Source organism: Schistocerca serialis, chromosome 4, assembly GCF_023864345.2.
Source record: "Schistocerca serialis cubense isolate TAMUIC-IGC-003099 chromosome 4, iqSchSeri2.2, whole genome shotgun sequence".
NCBI lineage: Eukaryota > Metazoa > Arthropoda > Insecta > Orthoptera > Acrididae > Schistocerca > Schistocerca serialis.
In genome coordinates, this window is record NC_064641.1 from 665,653,515 (window position 1) to 665,672,741 (window position 19,227).

General features: G+C 44.7%; 1 protein-coding gene across 1 annotated transcript in view; it reads left to right on the forward strand.

Moving 5' to 3' along the window:
• The window catches only part of LOC126474674 (uncharacterized), a 258,186-nt gene that overhangs the window by 36,775 nt on the left and 202,184 nt on the right, over window positions 1–19,227 (forward strand). Inside the window, exons 4-5 of the mRNA XM_050102153.1 lie at window positions 14,064–14,180; window positions 14,325–14,433. Of these exons, the coding sequence (XP_049958110.1) occupies window positions 14,064–14,180; window positions 14,325–14,433 (226 nt within the window). The remainder of the gene's footprint in view (window positions 1–14,063; window positions 14,181–14,324; window positions 14,434–19,227) is intronic.

Here is a 19,227-nt window from a genome sequence, read left to right on the forward strand (position 1 = left end):
GGTTACGAATCTGAGACAACATTTATTGCAATAAACCTTATGCAACCGGCTATGGCTTGTCGAAGTGTTACTCACCAGGCGTTTCCTCCAGTAAGTGCTTCACCCTCCATTCAAATCTATTAGCAGGATAACGCCACGACCTTGTCGCAACCATCATTTTTCCTTGTTTATCTGTATTAAAAGAAGACTGGCTCGTTCTAGATCCGTGGTCGGATCAACAAGGTTGGATATTTTAGTACTATTAATAAATATGTTTACAAAATTGATGGTTTCCAGAACTGATCTGCAATTTTTGCCGATGCACCGATGGTGCACTAGCTATGAAAAGTAGTTGAAATGGCTTCGAATGTCGATTAAGAAGAAAACCGGACGCGTGCGAGTAGGACTGGCGCTCTGAAATTTCTGTACGACTTAAATGTATTTTTAGCAGCGCGGGATTTGCCGAGCGGTCTCAGGCGCTGCAGTCATGGACTGTGCGACTGGTCCCGGCGGAGGTTCGAGTCCTCCCTCGGGCATGGGTGTGTGTTTGTCCTAAGGATAATTTAGGTTAAGTAGTGTGTAAGCTTAGGTACTGATGATCTTAGCAGATAAGTCCCATAAGATTTCACATACATTTGAACATTTTTTTAAAAAATGTATCTTTAGATAGTTTGCGAGTATCTGAGTATAAACTGATCAGCGAAAACATTATGACCACCGACCTACTGTCAATATAAATGCATCCAGGCGATATCAGCATCACCTGGAGAGGAATATCCGCTAGTTAGACACACGCACTGTACATGCAGTAGCAGAGAGCGTGCTCTCTAAGTGCAGAATGGTTAAGGCGCACGATCTATCTGAGTCTGAGCAAGGGCAGATTGCGATGGCCCGGTGGCTCGGCACGAACATATCGGAAACTGCATGACTTGTCGGGTGTCCGAGGAGTGCCGAGGAGTGCTGTGGTGAATGTCTTCAACAAGTGGCGAAACCAAGGTGAAACCACGTCCAGACGTCATGGGGTTGGGTGGGCACCCCTCTTTACAGATGTCGCACGTCGTAGGCTGGGAATACTGATAAAAGAGGACTGGCGGCGAACTGTGGCGGAATTAACATGAGACTTTAATGCTGCGCAGAGTACAAGTGTGTCTGAAGACACAGGGTACTGAACACTCGTAACGATGGGCCTCCGCAGGAGACGACCAATGCGTGTGCCAACATTAACACCACGACATCAGCAACTGTGACTGAATTGGCCGATGAGCGTCGGCGCTGGACGTTGGTGTAGTGGCAGAGCGTTGCATGGTCTGATGAATCCCGATGCCTTCTTCGTCAAGCCGATGGGAGGGCGCGAATCTTCTAGGGGAACGGTTTCTTGACGCCTGTACTGTGGGACGGAGACTAGCTGGCGGCGGCACCATTATGAAGTAGGTTATAGTACACATGTTCACCCACTGCTTCAATATTGCTCACCAGTGTGGGATCCGTGCCAGATAAGGTTGATAGAAGAGATAGAGAAGATCCAGCGGAGAGCAGCGCGCTTTGTTACAGTATCATTTAGTAATCGCGAATGCGTTACGGAGATGATAGATAAACTCCAGCGGAAGACTCTGAAGGAGAGACGCTCAGTAGCTCGGTACGGGCTTTAGTTGAAGTTTCGAGAACATACCTTCACCGAGGAGTCAAGCAGTATATTGCTCCCTCCTACGAATATCTCGCGAAGAGACCATGAGGATAGAATCAGAGAGATTAGAGCTCACACAGAGGCATACCGACGATCTTTCTTTCCACGAACAATACGTGACTGGAATAGAAGGGAGAACCGATAGAGGTACTCAAAGCACCCTCCGCCACACACCGTCAGGTGGATTGCGGAGTATGGATGTAGATGTAGATGTTATGGAGAACATTCATTTGAGCATCCATGGTTCCAGTGGAGCTCGTGCAAGGCAGCGTGACGTACGCTGGTTGTAGACGACGTGTAGCCCTTCATGACGATCATGTTTCCCGACGGCAGTGGCATTTTTCAACATGATAATGTGCCATGTCACAAGGCCAGGAGTGTGATGAAGTGGTTCGAGGAACACAGTGGCGAGTTACAATTGAAGTGTTGGCGCCCCAACTCGGCAGATCTGAACCCGATCTGAACTCATCGCCCCCTCATCAGAGGTAACTTACGTGTTCAGATGAGGTGTCAACTTCCTCCAGCGTCCATGTCGCAACGCGTCGCCGCTGTTATTCGTGCCAAAGGCAGGCATACCGTCTATTAGGTAGGTGGTCATAATGTTCTGGCTGAACATAAATGGCCGTGTCTTTTAATTACAATGAGTTATAAGTTTAAATTTCTTACTTCGGCGAGGGACCGTACACGTTAATATTTGTCATATATTTCAACTTGATACCTGTGCTCGTTAGTTAGGCAAAAGGTGTCTTAACGGATGGACAGGGAGACAGGCAGGCGACAACATGTGGCAAAAAATCTTTTATCTCATATAATTACAAATCAACAATTTTAGAATTTTTTCCATAGCTTGTACTGTGAAACTTTCCTTCTTGCCAAATTTTATGATTGTAAGTCTACGAAAAGTACCCAAGAGGTTTTAAAAATTGATTTTGGGAGTAAAAACATATGTGACGTAAGGCATGCATCATTTGGTTACGTTGACTTACTAGCTTAAAATTTTACACCGCCAAGGGGCTTTAGACCTTAGTACTTGACGTTAATGTCTACTTGATACCTCTACCTAGAGAAAAAAGGGTTCTTAGCACGTGAACGGTCAGACACAAAGACAACAAAGTGATTCTATAAAGATTTCGTTTTTACCGATAGAGTTACGAAATCCTAAAAAACGGTTTGCATTATTTATCTTTACATTGCATTATTTATCGAGAAGCAGTATGTGGAAAACAGCGGCAGACTGCTTTCCGCCTTGAAAGATGTAACGAAAATTACGAATGTAATAAGGGAGGAAATTGATAACTATTTCACGAAAAATTTAGATAGTTTTGGGAAGCAGTTGAAGGGAAATACGGATTACAATGAAGAGGTAAAATCTAAAACCACCGTTTTGGAAAATAAATTGAATAATCACAATTAGCAGTCCTAATAGATCATACAAATCACTTAAATAATTTCAATCTACGTTTGCAAGTAAAGGGACGCAACTTTTTCTGATGTGTCAGCGGATGTTAATGGATTCTGGCGTAAACTTACGTTGTTTAAATTGCAACGAAACTAGGAAAATGATCGTCACTTCGAGAGTTTGTATGTATTGAAACGAGAATCCAATGGCGTTAAATTTTCAAGATTTGTTTCCGCTACTGGCGAAATCTCCAAGAGTGTTTTAGCCGATGAAAAGATCTTACATCTCCAGAGCCGGATGTAATTTTCTCTAATAATCCAAGGAAAATTTGTCTTGTAAGAGTCAGATGAGATCTTCAAGAAGAAGTGCAGTTAACAAAATCATCCGTTCATGCTACCCAGAAAAGAAAGAAGTGCAGGACTTATGTAAGTGACGCGCCCGAGATTGGTACCCAAAATTCGATAACTTCGCTCTTAGAGGATAATTTTTTTTCACATTTGAGAAAGCACGTTTTCTTCAATGAAGTACATAACATGCACACAGCGTAGTGTAGTGACCAATGAGTCGTTGAAACATAAACTTCGTTTCGCTGCAGCACAAACTTAAATCGATTTGCAGAACTTGTCCATACCATATATTGATGTGATTCGTGGTTTACGTGACTGTGAATCTGCGCACAATGAAAGAGGCACAGAATGTTAAAATCACAAAAAGGTGACTTCAGGGCAAGAGAGATAGGACAATACACGCTGACATGACATAAGATACTAGTGGAAATGGTAGCAACTGATTATGGGAATAAATTAGCGGAACGCGTCGTGCTTGTACCAGGAAAATACGTAACGTGCAGTGTTTCATTATTAAATCTTTAAATAAATCTAACATAAGTACTTAAATAGCTTATTACTGCTAGTATGAGGGTTTGAGAGAAATAACGAAGTAAAAATCACAGTTTTTATAGCTTATGGCTAATGAAATTTAAGTGTAGGGAGCAGATAGGGCTCACAATCATGACAGACTGTCGTCTCTGCAAATTGGACGGCAGTGGAGGGGCTGTGACGACACAGTACGAGTAGAGTTGGAGGGGGAAGCACACGCCGGAGGGGAACGGATCGCCAGATCTTCAGATCTAACAAGGAAACATCACCAACTTGATTTCAAATTTTAAGGAGAAAAAAGGACACCAACAACGTGTCATCCCCAGCACTCGATACCATGCGAAAGTGTTGACAACAATTCCGATAATACGCAGTCATGACATTCAGAATGTACAGCTTTCAAAATTCCGCTTGCAGCATTTGTTTGTCCCTCGCCCCCTTCACTGTTCCAGTGCGAAGTACTGTACAACGGACTGAGTAACAGGATTGTGAAATACTACACTACTGGCCATTAAAATTGATACACCAAAAAGAAATGCAGATGATAAACGGGTATTCATTGGACAAATATATTATACTAGAACGGACATGTGATTGTATTTTCACGCTATTTGGGTGCATAGATCCTGAGAAATCAGTACCCAGAACAACCACCTCTGGCCGTAATAACGGCCTTGATACGTCTGGGCATTGAGTCAAACAGAGCTTGGATGGCGTATACAGGTACAGCTGCCCATGCAGCTTCAACACGATACGACAGTTAATCAAGAGTAGTTATTGGCGTATTGTGTCGACCCAGTTGTTCGGCCACCATTGACCAGATGTTTTCAATTGGTGAGAGGGCAGCAGTCGAACATTTTCTGTAATCATAAAGGCCGGTACAGGACCTGCAACATGCGGTCGTGCATTATCCTGCTGAAATGTAAGGTTTCGCAGGGATCGAATGAAAGGTAGAGACACTGGTAGTAACACATCTGAAATGTAACACCCACTCTTCAAAGTGCCGACAAGCGAACAAGAGATGACCGAGACGTGTAACCAATGGCACCCCATATCATCACGCCGGTTGATACGCCAGTATGGCCATGACGAATACACGCTTCCAATGAGCGTTCACCGCGATGTCGCCTAACACGGATGCGACCATCATGATGCTGTAAATAGAGCCTGGATTCATCCGAGAAAATGACGTTTTGCCATTCGTGCACCCAGGTTCGTCGTTGGGTACACCATCGCAGGCGCTCCTGTCTGTGATGCAGCGTCAATGGTAACCGCAGCCATGGTCTCCGAACTGATAGTCCATGCTGCTGCAAACGTCGTCGAACTGTTGGTGCAGATGGTTGTTGTCTTGCAAACATCCCCATCTGTTGACTCAGGGATCGAGACGTGGCTGCACGATGCGTTATAGCCATGCGGATAAGATGCTTGTCATATCGACTGCTAGTGATATGAGGCCGTTGGGATCCAGCACGGCGTTTCGTATTACCCTCCTGAACCCCTCCGATTCCATATTCTGCTAACAGTCATTGGATCTCGACCAACGCGAGCAGCAATATCGCGATACGATAAACCGCAATCGCTATAGGCTACAATCCGACCTTGATCGTAGTCGGAAACATGATGGTACGCATTTCTCCTCCTTACACGAGGCATCACAACAACGTTTCACCAGGCAACGCTGGTCAAATGCTGTTTGTGTATGATAAATCGGTTAAACTTTCCTCATGTCAGCACGTTGTAGGTGTCGCCATCGGCGCCAACCTTTTGAGAATGGTCTGAAAAGCTAATCATTTGCATCTCACAGCATCTTCTTCCTGTCGGTTAAATTTCGCGTCTGTAGCCCGTCATCTTCTAGGTGTAGCAATTTTAATGGCCAGTAGTGTACTTTAAAATGTGCCGTATCTAACCTACCATAGATTTATTTGCTTTGAACATCTTAACGTCGTTATGCGAATATTTAGTGTAAATGAATGAAAAGAATGAGTGTCATTACAGAAGTATCGTAGCGATGTTTAATTACTGACATCGCTCTTGCACATTATTTTCCTTGTATTTTATGGGTGGCACTGTTAAAATGAGTTACAATAGCCGGAGATACGCTGTTCTTTAATGTGATTGGCACCAATAAACTTCAAATTGGAGATTATTAACTTCATTTCATAATAATTACCGAGCGAGGTAGCGCAGTGGTTAGACCCTGGACTCGCATTCGGGAGGACGACTGTTCAATCCCGCGTCCGGCCATCCTGATTTAGGTTTTCCGTGATTTCCCTAAATCGCTCCAGGCGAATGCCGGGATGGTTGCTTTCAAAGGGCACAGCCGACTTCCTTCCCCGTCCTTCCCTAATCCGATGAGACCGATGACCTCGCTGTCTGGTCTCCTTCCCCAAAACAACCAACCAACCATCATAATAATTCTTCATTTGTTTAGGGTTTATTCATTACGATTTTGCGGCATATACAGACTGAAGCTGCAAAATGTCAGTACGAGAATATTGTTGCAAAAATGTTGAATGTGTGTTTTTGTGTGGTAGACATATTACGTACATGTATCACTTACTCTGTTTAGCTTTCAAAACACGATGGCCAGATGTGCCCTCCCTCCCTCTCCCCTGCCGTAGCTTTCAACATTCCGCGAATAGAAGGGCTTTGGCCGTCACACCACAGTCAATGAGAGGCAAACAGTTTGATCTGCCTTAATAATTGAGAGAACAAGAATAGAGAATTGCACATACCCAAGTTCAGAAGCGCCAGTATTTACAACTCTGCCGGTCTCTGGAGCTTCAGGTTGGTGTTTACAACGTCAAATAGAGACAATATAATAAGTAGGATACTGTACTTGTCGAGATGCATTGCAATTTAGAATTACTACAAGGATGAGCGTTTCGCACCTGTCTCAATGGCTGATTGCGTAGCCGGAACGGTAGTTCAACGCATTCCGCTGTTCTCTGTATATATATATATATATATATATATATATATATATATATATAGGACAGGTCATTCCAGTTACATTCGAAACCTCGACCTTAACGTGCGTTATTGCTCGTTGCATTTGATATGAAGCGATCAACGATGAACTTCAACGGGTGTCATGTGATGTTCGCCACAACCAAATGCAACGACGTTTCGAATCTAACTGAAATGACCTGTCCTTTTTATTTTTATTTAGGCTTGTGGGGGTAATATGTTAATCCTTAATTAGCTATAAAGTGTGCAGTTGTAGGTTTCTCTAGGTTCCACATTCTTTCAAAAGATTCCATTTTATAAAAGTCTAATGTTTAAAGAAACAGACAAATGGTCATAGCAAAAGTATTGAAAATGGATGTAAATATTTGTAATTACTTCGGTCGCCATCTAATATCTCTATAGCTTTCGACTAAGAGAACACATCGGCCGGCTGCTGTGGACGAGCGGTTCTAGGCGCTTCTGTCCGGAACCGCGCTGCTGCTACGGTCGCAGGTTCGAATCCTTCCACCGTCATGGATGTGTGTGATGTTCTTAGGTTAGTTAGGTTTAAATAGTTCTAAGTCTAGGTGGCTGAAAACCTCAGATGTTAAGTCCTATAGTGCTTAGAGCCATTTGAACCAAAACGCACCAGTTGATTTTCATATTTTTCTGAGTCCTTACGTGCGATTTGCACGAGCGAGTGGATGTGCCTTCCAGTATGTGTTGTTTCCAGTTTAAAATTCTTCAATTACGGTACGCCTGTTCGACCGTTATAAGAGACCGGTAGTTCTTTGTTGGCGTGTCAGTTTATTGTACCGGTAGCTGTAGTATGTGTCGTGTCGAATATGTTAATCCTTAATTAGCTATAAAGTGTGCAGTTGTAGGTTTCTCTAGGTTCCACATTCTTTCAAAAGATTCCATTTTATAAAAGTCTAATGTTTAAAGAAACAGACAAATGGTCATAGCAAAAGTATTGAAAATGGATGTAAATATTTGTAATTACTTCGGTCGCCATCTAATATCTCTATAGCTTTCGACTAAGAGAACACATCGGCCGGCTGCTGTGGACGAGCGGTTCTAGGCGCTTCTGTCCGGAACCGCGCTGCTGCTACGGTCGCAGGTTCGAATCCTTCCACCGTCATGGATGTGTGTGATGTTCTTAGGTTAGTTAGGTTTAAATAGTTCTAAGTCTAGGTGGCTGAAAACCTCAGATGTTAAGTCCTATAGTGCTTAGAGCCATTTGAACCAAAACGCACCAGTTGATTTTCATATTTTTCTGAGTCCTTACGTGCGATTTGCACGAGCGAGTGGATGTGCCTTCCAGTATGTGTTGTTTCCAGTTTAAAATTCTTCAATTACGGTACGCCTGTTCGACCGTTATAAGAGACCGGTAGTTCTTTGTTGGCGTGTCAGTTTATTGTACCGGTAGCTGTAGTATGTGTCGTGTCGAATCTTACGCAGACTTCTCTTTATCACGCCGCAAATGTTTTGTGCTTTATTTACTTTTTGTTATTAATTTATAAACTTTTCAATATTCTCGTCGATAAATAACTAATTATGGTGTGTGAATTTAATGTCTAACAATAATCGTACTTGGAAGGTGATAGTCATCTGACCTCCTATGAAAATAAAAATAATCTTCCTCGGAGGGCGATATTTATCTGACCTTCCATAAAAAATACAAATAATATAGTAGCAAGTAGATTTGTATTTTGAAATTATTATTTTTGGCCTAATAACTATGTAGACCTTTGGCAGAAAAATGGAATAAAATACAATGAAGAGTAGATTACGCGTAGCTTCAGTATTCTGTCCACATGCCATTGGCATTGAGAACAGCGTGAATTCTTCGAGGCATAGATTTGACAAGTCTGTGGAAAAATTCTCTCCCATGAAGAATGAACTAAATCCCATAGCCTTTCCACAGTCTTCTTAAGCTGAGTCCATATGTGCTCTATGAGATTGACGTCAGATGACTTTGGATGCCACGGAATGCATTGAAAAAGTTCTTCCTCTTTTGAAACCAGCTCTGAATGCCAACGCTAGTGTGTGATGGATAATTATCACGTTGGTATGTGAGACTTCCTTCGTGGTACCAACGTTGAGCTCCAGGGATGATTACATTTTCAAAGAAATGTTCATACTGTGTTGAATTGAACTTCCCCTGTATATGTTGTAAAGTTCCTGCACCTATGTAAGACATCCAGCCTCAACATTTCACACTTATGCGTCCACTTCTTGCACGTGTGGCTACCAAGCGCGCGTCATACCGTGGCCCATCTGTGCGGTAAACAAGAATAGGACCTCTGCACGTAGACTCAATTGTGCACTTGTCAGAGAAAATGACTTTACTCAAATTGGCATCTTCCCACGAACTCACGACTAGTCTGGCTTGACCGTCAGACAACGGTTCTTTGATAAAAGCATAACCAGACCTGATTCCATGATCCTTTAATACTCTGAGAGCAGTTCTCGACGAGCCTGGGAAATGTAAAGCTCTCCTTGGTTCCAGGATGGGTGACAAAGGAGCATTCTGGGCCTCCTTGACCAATTCTTTATATTGTCTTCGAGTAGAGACTCCTCATCTTACAGGTATTGGACGTCTCGCTACCTCACCATTATCTCTAAATCGTCTAATCCGTTTCCTTCCTGCGGAAGCATCAACACCATAATGACGTCGTGCCTCAGATTCGCTAAAGTTTTTTTCAAAGAGATCAATTATTTGTTGTTGATAATTCTTCCGGGTTATATGGCCGTGGTCCATGGAACCGAAGTATTCCATGGACCACGGCCATAAAACCCGGAAGAATTATCAACAACAGTATCATCCGGTAGTGAAAGCCTTCATTGTATGATTAGAAGAGCAATTATTTGCTGGCGAACGTTCAAATCAGCCATTTCGAAGCAGACCTATGACGTATGCCAATCAGCTGATACGTTTCTCTTGACTGAAAACTATAGAGACATCAGGTGGCAGTAGAAGTAATTATAAATAAATACAATATTTTTACTATGGCCATTATCTGTTTGTTTAAAGATTAGACTATTACAAAATGAAAGCTTTTGAAAGAATGCGGAACCTAGAAAAGCTTACAACTACACAATTTGTAGCGAACGCAGATTTAAAATATTATCCGCACAGCTGTAAATAAAAACAAAAACGATAGTTGATTTCAGTTAGATTAGAAGGCACGTCCTTTACGTTCGTAAACTGTCAGCTTATCCGTTCGGTATTGTTCGTTGCATTTGTTCGTGGCGGACGTCACATGACAACCGTTGAAGTTCATCGTTGATCCCTTCACTCAGTTTTTTTATTACAGAGAGCAGCCGGTTCCCTGACCGAACAATTTATCTTTTTTCATATAGCTTTTTTGTTTGTGGAAAAAAAAGGTTTGGGTTGCTTGATGGCAAAAATAATTACTTCATTTCTTTTACCTCTTGTATACGGAAACGGAACTGTAAATTAAAAACAAATGCATCGCCCGGGAAAAGAACCCAGGGCGCCTACCAAGATAATTTCTTTATTGTTAGCGGCAGCTGGAGCGTCAAGCTGGAGGAGGCAAGTCGGGCAGGAATCGAATTCCAAGGCCTGGCCACGATGTCACCCTCGTCCCACCGCAGTGAACCATCACATTTTAAAAAAATATAATAAGCATAAAAAAACAAAAAACAAGGGAGCCATACGCCAAAGGTTATGACGACAATGTGAACTAAAAAGTGCCATCTTGTCCCCTGGGTTCACCTTATTGAAGCAGGCGGCAAATAAGAGGCGGTCGTCATTACAATGGCCATCACTAGTCATCAACCGTAGGAGTATCCAGGGCCGCTGTACACAGTCAGAGCCTGTTTCTGTTACCGTACGGGAATCGTGGAAATATCACGTCTGCAAGTCAACTTCTTCTCACACCAGGCACACCCCAACTGGGCGGTGGGTCCACGAATGACGTCCCCAAACAGCAAAAAGATTGCGGCATTGCGCTCCGTTTGTTACTATCAGGAACTCGTCGATCATGTATTGCCACAAATCGAGGACTTCCTTTTCGCCGTTGCGGTACATGTAGTGTATCGCTATTACTTGTACCCTTCTGACCGCATCCGTCCGGGTCTTCGGGAAACAGACGGCGTTGGGATGAAAGAGGTCCAGTGGCACAATCGAAACATAGGGGAGGCGTAGGAGGAAAGCCAGTATCCGGTGGATCAATTTCCAGCACTCGCTGCGGGGCCACAGTTCAGTCTTTGTTCGTCCGTATGTACCGTCGCGCATCTGGGACACATGGGGTCGTCAGGTGAATGACATGTAGCCTTCATTGGGTCGGAAATTTCTCGTTAGTGACCACGTATCACGGCGACAGCACTGAAGTGGACAGGAAGGGCACGTGGATGGTTTGCCAAGCCCGCGTCCTGTCGACCGTGCAGGGTGGCGTCGTACAATGCCGTTAGCCGGATTCCAGCGTAGGAGAATACTACGAAATAAATCTTTGCTGTCGGATTCCATGTCTCCGGCATAACCCCCAACATACAGTTGTGCTCCACGAAAAACGTCCTAATATGTCATAGCGAGGGCGACAAATGTCCAACGGGTACAGGCGGGCACAGCGTGTGAGGGGCCACCTCTCCTATCAGGCTGCCTGGAAGATCGTCTGTTGGTGAAAGCCAGTGTCGCCACATTGAGCGAAGGTACAGTGCCAACGCTCTGTGCCTGGGTGAGTCCAACACCTCTTTTGTGGAAGGTTAAAGTAAGAGTAACAAAACGGATCTTAAAAAGTGCACCAGCGTTCGCCACGTGTCCGATCTTTGCCTGTATCCTGGAAACCATCGTTTCTGTCATCAGTAATACGTGGGCGTAATGGTTGAGAAGCCATGTACACATTGATGTACTGAGCGCGTTGCAAAATGTCCAACGACCTAAATTTGTTGAGGCGAGCCTCTATGCCGAGTCGTCGTAAGACCTTACGATACGTAAAGGCCGCCGCACGTTGTATTTGTCGATGGAGCGATATCCCTAAACATTTGAGCACTGAGACTTTTATCAGGGGTATATCCAGTTCTGCAGGCATACCTCGTCCCACCTCCATGTAGTGTGACACCCGGAGGTTGATCACACTGCCTGCCAACGCCCCACACTGTTGGAGCCAGGAAAGGCTATAATTAAAAAATTATTAAAACTACCTTCTTGCCTGTATTAAGAAAACCTCGTGAGACAAACTTACTGCATGCAAAGAGATTAAGCAGAGAATCTGGTAAATATCTCTTGAATAGTTTTTGAGAAAAAGATACACATATTATTTTTTGAAAATAAAATTTTTAAATTACATGAAAAAGTAAATATACAATGAAGAGCCAAAGAAACTGTACAACTGCTTAATATTGTTTAGGGCCCCGGCGAGCACGCAGAAGTGCCGCAACACGACGTGACACAGACTGGACTATTGTCCCAAGTAGTGCTGGAGGAACTGACACCATGAATCCTGCTGGGCTGTCCACAAATCCATAAGAGTACGACGGGGTGGGGATCTCTTTTAAACAGCACGTTGCAAGGCATCCCAGATATGATGAGTAATTTTCTTGGCTGAGGAATATGGGGGCCGGTGGAAGTGTTTAAACTCAGAAGAGTGTTCCCGGAGGCACTCCGTAGCAATTCTGGACATTTGGGTTGTCGCATTATCCTGCTGGAACTACCCAAGTTCATCGGAATTCACAGTGGACATGAATGGGTGCAGGTGTTCAGATGGAATGCTTACGTACGTGTCACCTGTTAGAGTCGTATATAGACGTATTAGAGGTCCCACATCACTCCAGCTGACAACGTGCCACACCGTTACAAAGCCTCCGCCAGACTGAACAGTCCCCTGCTGACATGCATTGCTCATGGATTCATGAGGCTGTCTCCACTCCCGTGTACGTTCATCTGCTCGATACAATTTGAAACGAGACTCATCCGACCAGGCAACATGTTTCCAATTATCAACAGTCCAATGTCGGTGTTGACGGGCCCAGGCCAGGCGTAAGATTTTGTATCGTGCAGTCATCAAGGGCACACGAGTGGGTCTTCAGCTCCGAAAGCCCGTATCGATGATGTTTCGTTGAATGGTTCGCACGCTGACACTTGGTGACGGCCCAGCATTGAAATCTGCAGCAATCTGTTGAAGGGTTGCACTTCTGTCACGTTGAACGATTTTCTTCAGTCGTCATTGGTCCTGTTCTTGCACGATCTTTATCCGGCCGCCGTGATTTCGGAGATTTGATATTTTAGCGGATTCCTGATATTCACGGTACACTCGTGAAATAATCGTACGGGAAAATTCCTACTTTATCGCTACCTCGGTGATGCTGTGCCCGTTTGATGTGCGCCGACTATAACGCCACGTTCATACACACTTCGATCTTGATAACCTGCCATTGCAGCAGCAGTGACAGATCTAACAACTGCGCCACACACTTGTTGTCATATATAGGCGTTGCCGACCGCAGCGCCGTATTCTGCGTGTTTACATATCTCTGCATTTGGATACGCATGCAAGAAATATACAGAAAATGTGTTAATTTTGTTGTGGGTTGGCAGGAGAGCCAACACCGGGTTACAAAAGGAAGCCGAAAGGCACGCGTTTTAGCTCACGCAGGCTGGCGTGAGGCCTGGAACAGGACAAGGAAATTAGAATTTAGAAAAAACGGACGTAGCTGGTGGAATACTTAACTTTAATCCATTAATGGTGAATGTCGGTCTTGACGGTACATTATTACAGTATCAATAGTAACTGGTACTGGCGCCTTGCTATGTCGTAGCAAATGACGTAGCTGAAGGCTATGTTAACTATCGTTTCGGCAAATGAGAGCGTATTTTGTCAGTGAACCATCGCTAGCAAAGTCGGTTGTACAACTGGGGCGAGTGCTAGGAAGTCTCTCTAGACCTGCCGTGTGGCGGTGCTCGGTCTGCAATCACTGACAGTGGTGACACGCGGGTCCGACGTATACTAACGGAGCGCGGCCGATTTAAAGGCTACCACCTAGCAAGTGTGGTGTCTGGCGGTGACACCACAAATTTCATATAAAGCACGGAAAAAAATTTCATTGCTGTATCTTTAGAATTGTGGATTTGTTGCATCTTTTAAATTGCTTGTTAACGTCTCCCTTCAAACTAGTGCAGTGATCGAGAGAGGACGTTTTGTGGCTGCAGCAGGTGGCGACCGGGGCGCGTGGACGAGCCGGTGCGAGTTCCCGGTCTGGGTGACGGAGCAGCCGCAGTGGCTGAGCCTCGACCACGCGCGCTCCTACCGCTTCTCGGCGCGCAACGGCACGCTGCGAGTCTGGAGCGACGAAGCGCTCGAGAAGCGACTAGTGTGCCACGCGCTGCCACCCGCACCCCACCCCCAGTCGCCCCACGCAGCCCCCGCCGCCCCTACCACCGGCGCACCGCCCCCACCACCGCCGCCCACAGCAGCTGCGACACCGGCGTCCGCCTCGCCCACGGGGCTGCCCGACCAGCAGCAACTGCAGCAGCCGCCGCACGAGACATTCTTCGCGGTAGCTCATATCACGGCTGGCTGGTGAGTACCACGGCCGTAGAGACCTGCAGTGTTTGTTTCAGGTTTCATTCCACAGACATTGGAAACTGCTAGAAGGACGACAGCAGCGGCAGAAACTACGCTAGTAAGTCAAAGTAATACATTCTAAGACAAAAGAAGAACGACGCACCAAGAAGGAATCGTGTGAATGGGACGGAAATTGGTAGATGTAATGTAAACGTACAGACAAACAAATGATATAAGTTTCAGAAAAATTGGATGATTTATTCGAGAGAATTGGATGTCCTCCTGAAGGTATCGTGCCACATTCTGTCCTACCGGGGCGTTGCGCGTGTTTCCGAGCTGACTGGAGGGCCCTGCCGTTAATGCTACAAATGTTCTCAGGTGAGGAGAGATCCGGTGACCTTCCTGGCCAAGGTATGGCTTCACAAACATGAAGACAAGCAGTAGAAAGGAGTAGAGTATTGAAGGCATAAACGGCATAAGGCGCCAAAATTATATAGGTGGTACATCTCGGTGTGCTTGACAAAAAAAGTCTAATGACATTTTCTTGTATCATGTACTTTATTTTTGTATTATTAAAACCGAATGTTCGTAGGATAGATAGTATACGCATTTCTGTTTACGTAATCAACCGACAGTACAGAGCGTACCGAGCTTACTGCCTACAGTGACGGGGCGGCCAGAGAAAGGCAACGAGCCGACCAGAGGATTGAAATCATTAGACGTGTACAACGACGTGGTGTGATAATCAGGTGGTACCGAAAAAAGGAATGTAAACGGTTTTTGGGTTGTCAAGAACGTGTAATTTGCTTTACGTGAATTGAATACAACCATTCTGTTTCTCAACAAGTCGATAACGAAGGTCATAGTAGTAATGGAAAGCTAATATCAAACACAATGTATTTCCATTAGTACAAATTCAATCAATCTCCAAGTAGATAGTTGTGCATTAATTACAATCAACTGTTTCACCTTTTTACGGCAATGCCATAGCGAATACTAAATTCACATTATTTTCCTTCTGTAGAACAACATCGTAACGAAAAGAAAACCCATTACTTCGTTTCCTCTTACACCAACACTACAATAAATGTTCGAAATGACCACCATTCGCTTCTACTCATGCTTCATTACGGCGAACCCAGTTTCGTCGCACTCGTTCACACACATGCACATTGACCTTTATGGTATTGGCAGCATCTAAAATCTTCTGCGTCAATTCATCCACATTATTTACTGGCTCAGCATAAAAAAGTTCCTTCATATGGCCCCAAAAGTAAAAATCCAGTGGATTTAAATCAGGGCTGCTTGCTGGCCATCGACGTGGACCCGAACGCCCGATCCATCGTCCTGGAAATCGATTGTCCAAAAATCTGAGTACTCTGTGACCAATGTGGGGTGGAGCACCATCGTGGAGGAACCACATGTTATGACGTATGCCCAACGAAGTGTCTTCTAACAACGTTGGTAACAATGTATCCTCTAGAAACGTTCGGTAATAGTTACCAGTCAAACGTGCAGGTAAAACATAGGGCCCAATAATGTAATTATCGAGCATACCCGCCCACACATTTACGGAAAATCGTCGCTGAAAATGTGTTGCCACTACGTGGCGAGGATTATGTACACTCTACGTGTGCATGTTATGGAAATTAGTTATTCCGTCGCGAGTGAAACACGCTTCATCTGTGACGAGTATTCTTTTGACAAAATCATGCTGCGCTCTGTGTAACAAAAACCCCTCTGAGAATTCACGTCGTGGAGGGAAATCTTGTTCTTCCGATGCTTGTACGCGTTGAATGTGGTAAGGCCGCAGACGCTCCTCTTGCAAAGTGCGATGAACGACTGTGCGATATACCCACGTGGCGGGCGATGCTTCTAGTACTCCGAGAAGGATCCTCCTGGATGCGGTCCAGAATTCTTTCCTCAGCTTCCAATGTATGATCGGCGCGTTGTGGGCCTCTGCCTTCTGTGCGTGGCAGTAAAGAGCCAGTATCTCTCAATCTAAGGAAATTAAATACGTACTCGTCAGCTGTATTCTGTCATGATGTAACAAAAACGGAAAGCATATCAGAACAGAAGATACGTTTCGGATACGGACGAAAATTTACAAAGGTGCAGATAACTACTGTACTTTATTAAGATGTAAATGCATAGTAATCGCATACAAGTAGAGAATTACAATGACACAAACCTTTGGTGCACAGCAGCAAACGTCTTTCGTGCAGGAAGTCGTCGTTGTGGGAAGCGTTCTCGATAAATTCGTACAGCTGCCCTCGGAACACCTTTTGCCTCTCCACAAATTAAATGCATATCGCATAGTTCAGCTTTAGTAAATTTCCTTTCCATCCTAACAGTTAACAGAGTTGCAATAACATCTGCCCAGATTACTCGCCTACTGTCGTCGCTCGGTGTATTACAATGACGCACTCAGGCCGCAGTTGTCTATGTGTTTACGATTTACGCTCGGATTGTCAATACGCGCAGCGGGCAATAACAGGAACCGATTGCTTACGTACGTGCACGGCTAAGTATCTACTTTCCCAAAACCATTATCCTGAGACGAACTGTTTTTTTCTGGGACAACCGTAGGAAATACCGAAAAATGTTACTAGAATTTTTTGTCAATCATTGCGAGATGTGTCATCTGTATAATTTTGGCGCCTTGTACAATTTAATGAGGCTCACCGGTCATTGGACCATCTTCTTCTGTGCGGATGCACAAACAGTGCCGCGGGTAATAACTATAATGGACAGGGCGCTATGAGTAATAGTACGGGACAATAAGTTGGGAATGTGGGTCTAATGGGGGGCGTGCCAGCGGTAAGTCCCTGCAGTCGCACTATCTTCTGTGTTTTCGGTGGCTCAGATGGATAGAGCGTCTCCCATGTAAAACAGGAGATCCCAGGTTCGAGTCCCGGTCGGGGCACACATTTTCAACTGTCCCCGTTGACTTATATCAACGCCTGTATGCACCTAGAGGTATTCATTTCATTGTAATTTCAATCTCTTTCAATTGTTATAACCATCCAAAAGCCAAGACTGCACAATATATTTTTTATTTAAGACAGTGTTTCCTGTCATGTTCAGCTCTTAAACGTCTGTTTGTGCATGACTTTCAGCCTAAAATGAATATGTTTTTCTACAAAAAGACATTTAAGACCGTAAGTTGACAGCAAAGACAGTTGAAACCGGTTGTCCTGAATAAAAAAAATATTAGGTCCGATCTTGGCTTCTGAATGGTTTTTAAAAAGCGGTAGAAAGACACGCTATATGGGGGCTTGCTTATCCTACTGAAATGTAAACCCAGGTTGGCTTGTGATAAAGGGAAACCAAAAAGGGGCCTTTAATATCATCGACGTGCCGTTGTGCTATAAAGGTGCCACAGCTGACAACCAAAGTGGTCCTGCTATGAAGAGAAATGGCACCCGAGACTGTCATTCCTCGTTGCTGGGCCATATGGCAGGCGGTAATGAGGTTGGTATCCCCTCACTGTCTGGGGCTTTTCCATACTGACTCCATTCCTGGTCATACTGGCTCCATTCAAAGCGGGACTCGTCGCTGAAGACAGTTCTACTGGATTCAATGAGATTCCAGTCCAAGTACGTGCCTGGAGACGCCCCAGACAGCAACTGGATTCCAACCTGACTGTCGCCCAACAACCAGGAGTGATAGTCTGGGTTAGCATTTCACTTCATAACAGGACTCCATTGTTCGTCACCCACAGCACGCTTACAGCACAGCGGTACGTCGACGACAGTATTCGGTCCACCCGCCCTCACACGGCGAAAGTTTCTACTGCTTGTCTTTGTGGGAACCAAATCCTACCTCACTATATCTCTCACCAATTTAGAAAGTTTGAGAACATTATGGGCAGGGCCCTCCAAGCAGCTCATGATTTTAATGATGTAACGCCCCAATTGAATAGAATTCGGTACGACATCCCTCAGTACGACATCCGAGAATTGTTAACCAATTCGAAGCCGAATAACCGCTTGCATGGGACCAGAAGTAGACAACGCGTTATTCACTTGCACAATTTGTGTAGCCCTTCTGCCAGCAGCTGTGGCCGAGCGGTTCTAGTCGCTTCAATCCGGAACGGCGATGCTGCTACGGTCATAGGTTCGAATCCTGCCCCGGGCATGGATGCGTGTGATGTCCTTAGGTTAGTTAGGTTTAAGTAGTTCTCAGTCTAGGGGACTGATGACTTCAGATGTTAAGTCCCATAGTGCTTAGAGCCATTTGAACCAGTTGTAGCCCTTGTCCTGAACACGTCATCAAAATTTTCTGAAATTACAGTCATTTGTTCGTCTGTACACGTACATCACATCTGCCGAATTCTGTCCCATTCGAATAATTCCTTCGTGTTGCGTCGCTTTTCTTGTCTTAGTGTATTATCAGTGATTAATGAAAGGCTCTGGGGTTTCTAGACTGAGCGACTTTATTAAAATACCGCCGATATCCTAAAGTGGCCCACTGATCAGCTTCTAGCGAAGAGAGTTTTACATCAATAGTTTACGCAGGTAGATACTACATTCCCAAGTTTGATAACTTGCATCACTGTGTGTTGGTCAATTTTTGGGACACCATACAGCAGCAATTGTACGTGCCATGGGCTCGACAAAGGTCCACAGAAAAATGGAAAAAGTAAAACTGGGCAGTAAGCCTTCTGTGCTACTTTTAGCAGACGTCGTAACGTCACTGGAGAACGTCGCCATTCTTGGAGACAGCGCTATAACATTTGGTACGCGTATTTTGAAAAACTATTTGTGGAATGTCGACGTAAAAGTTTTCTGGGTGTAGTACAGCGTC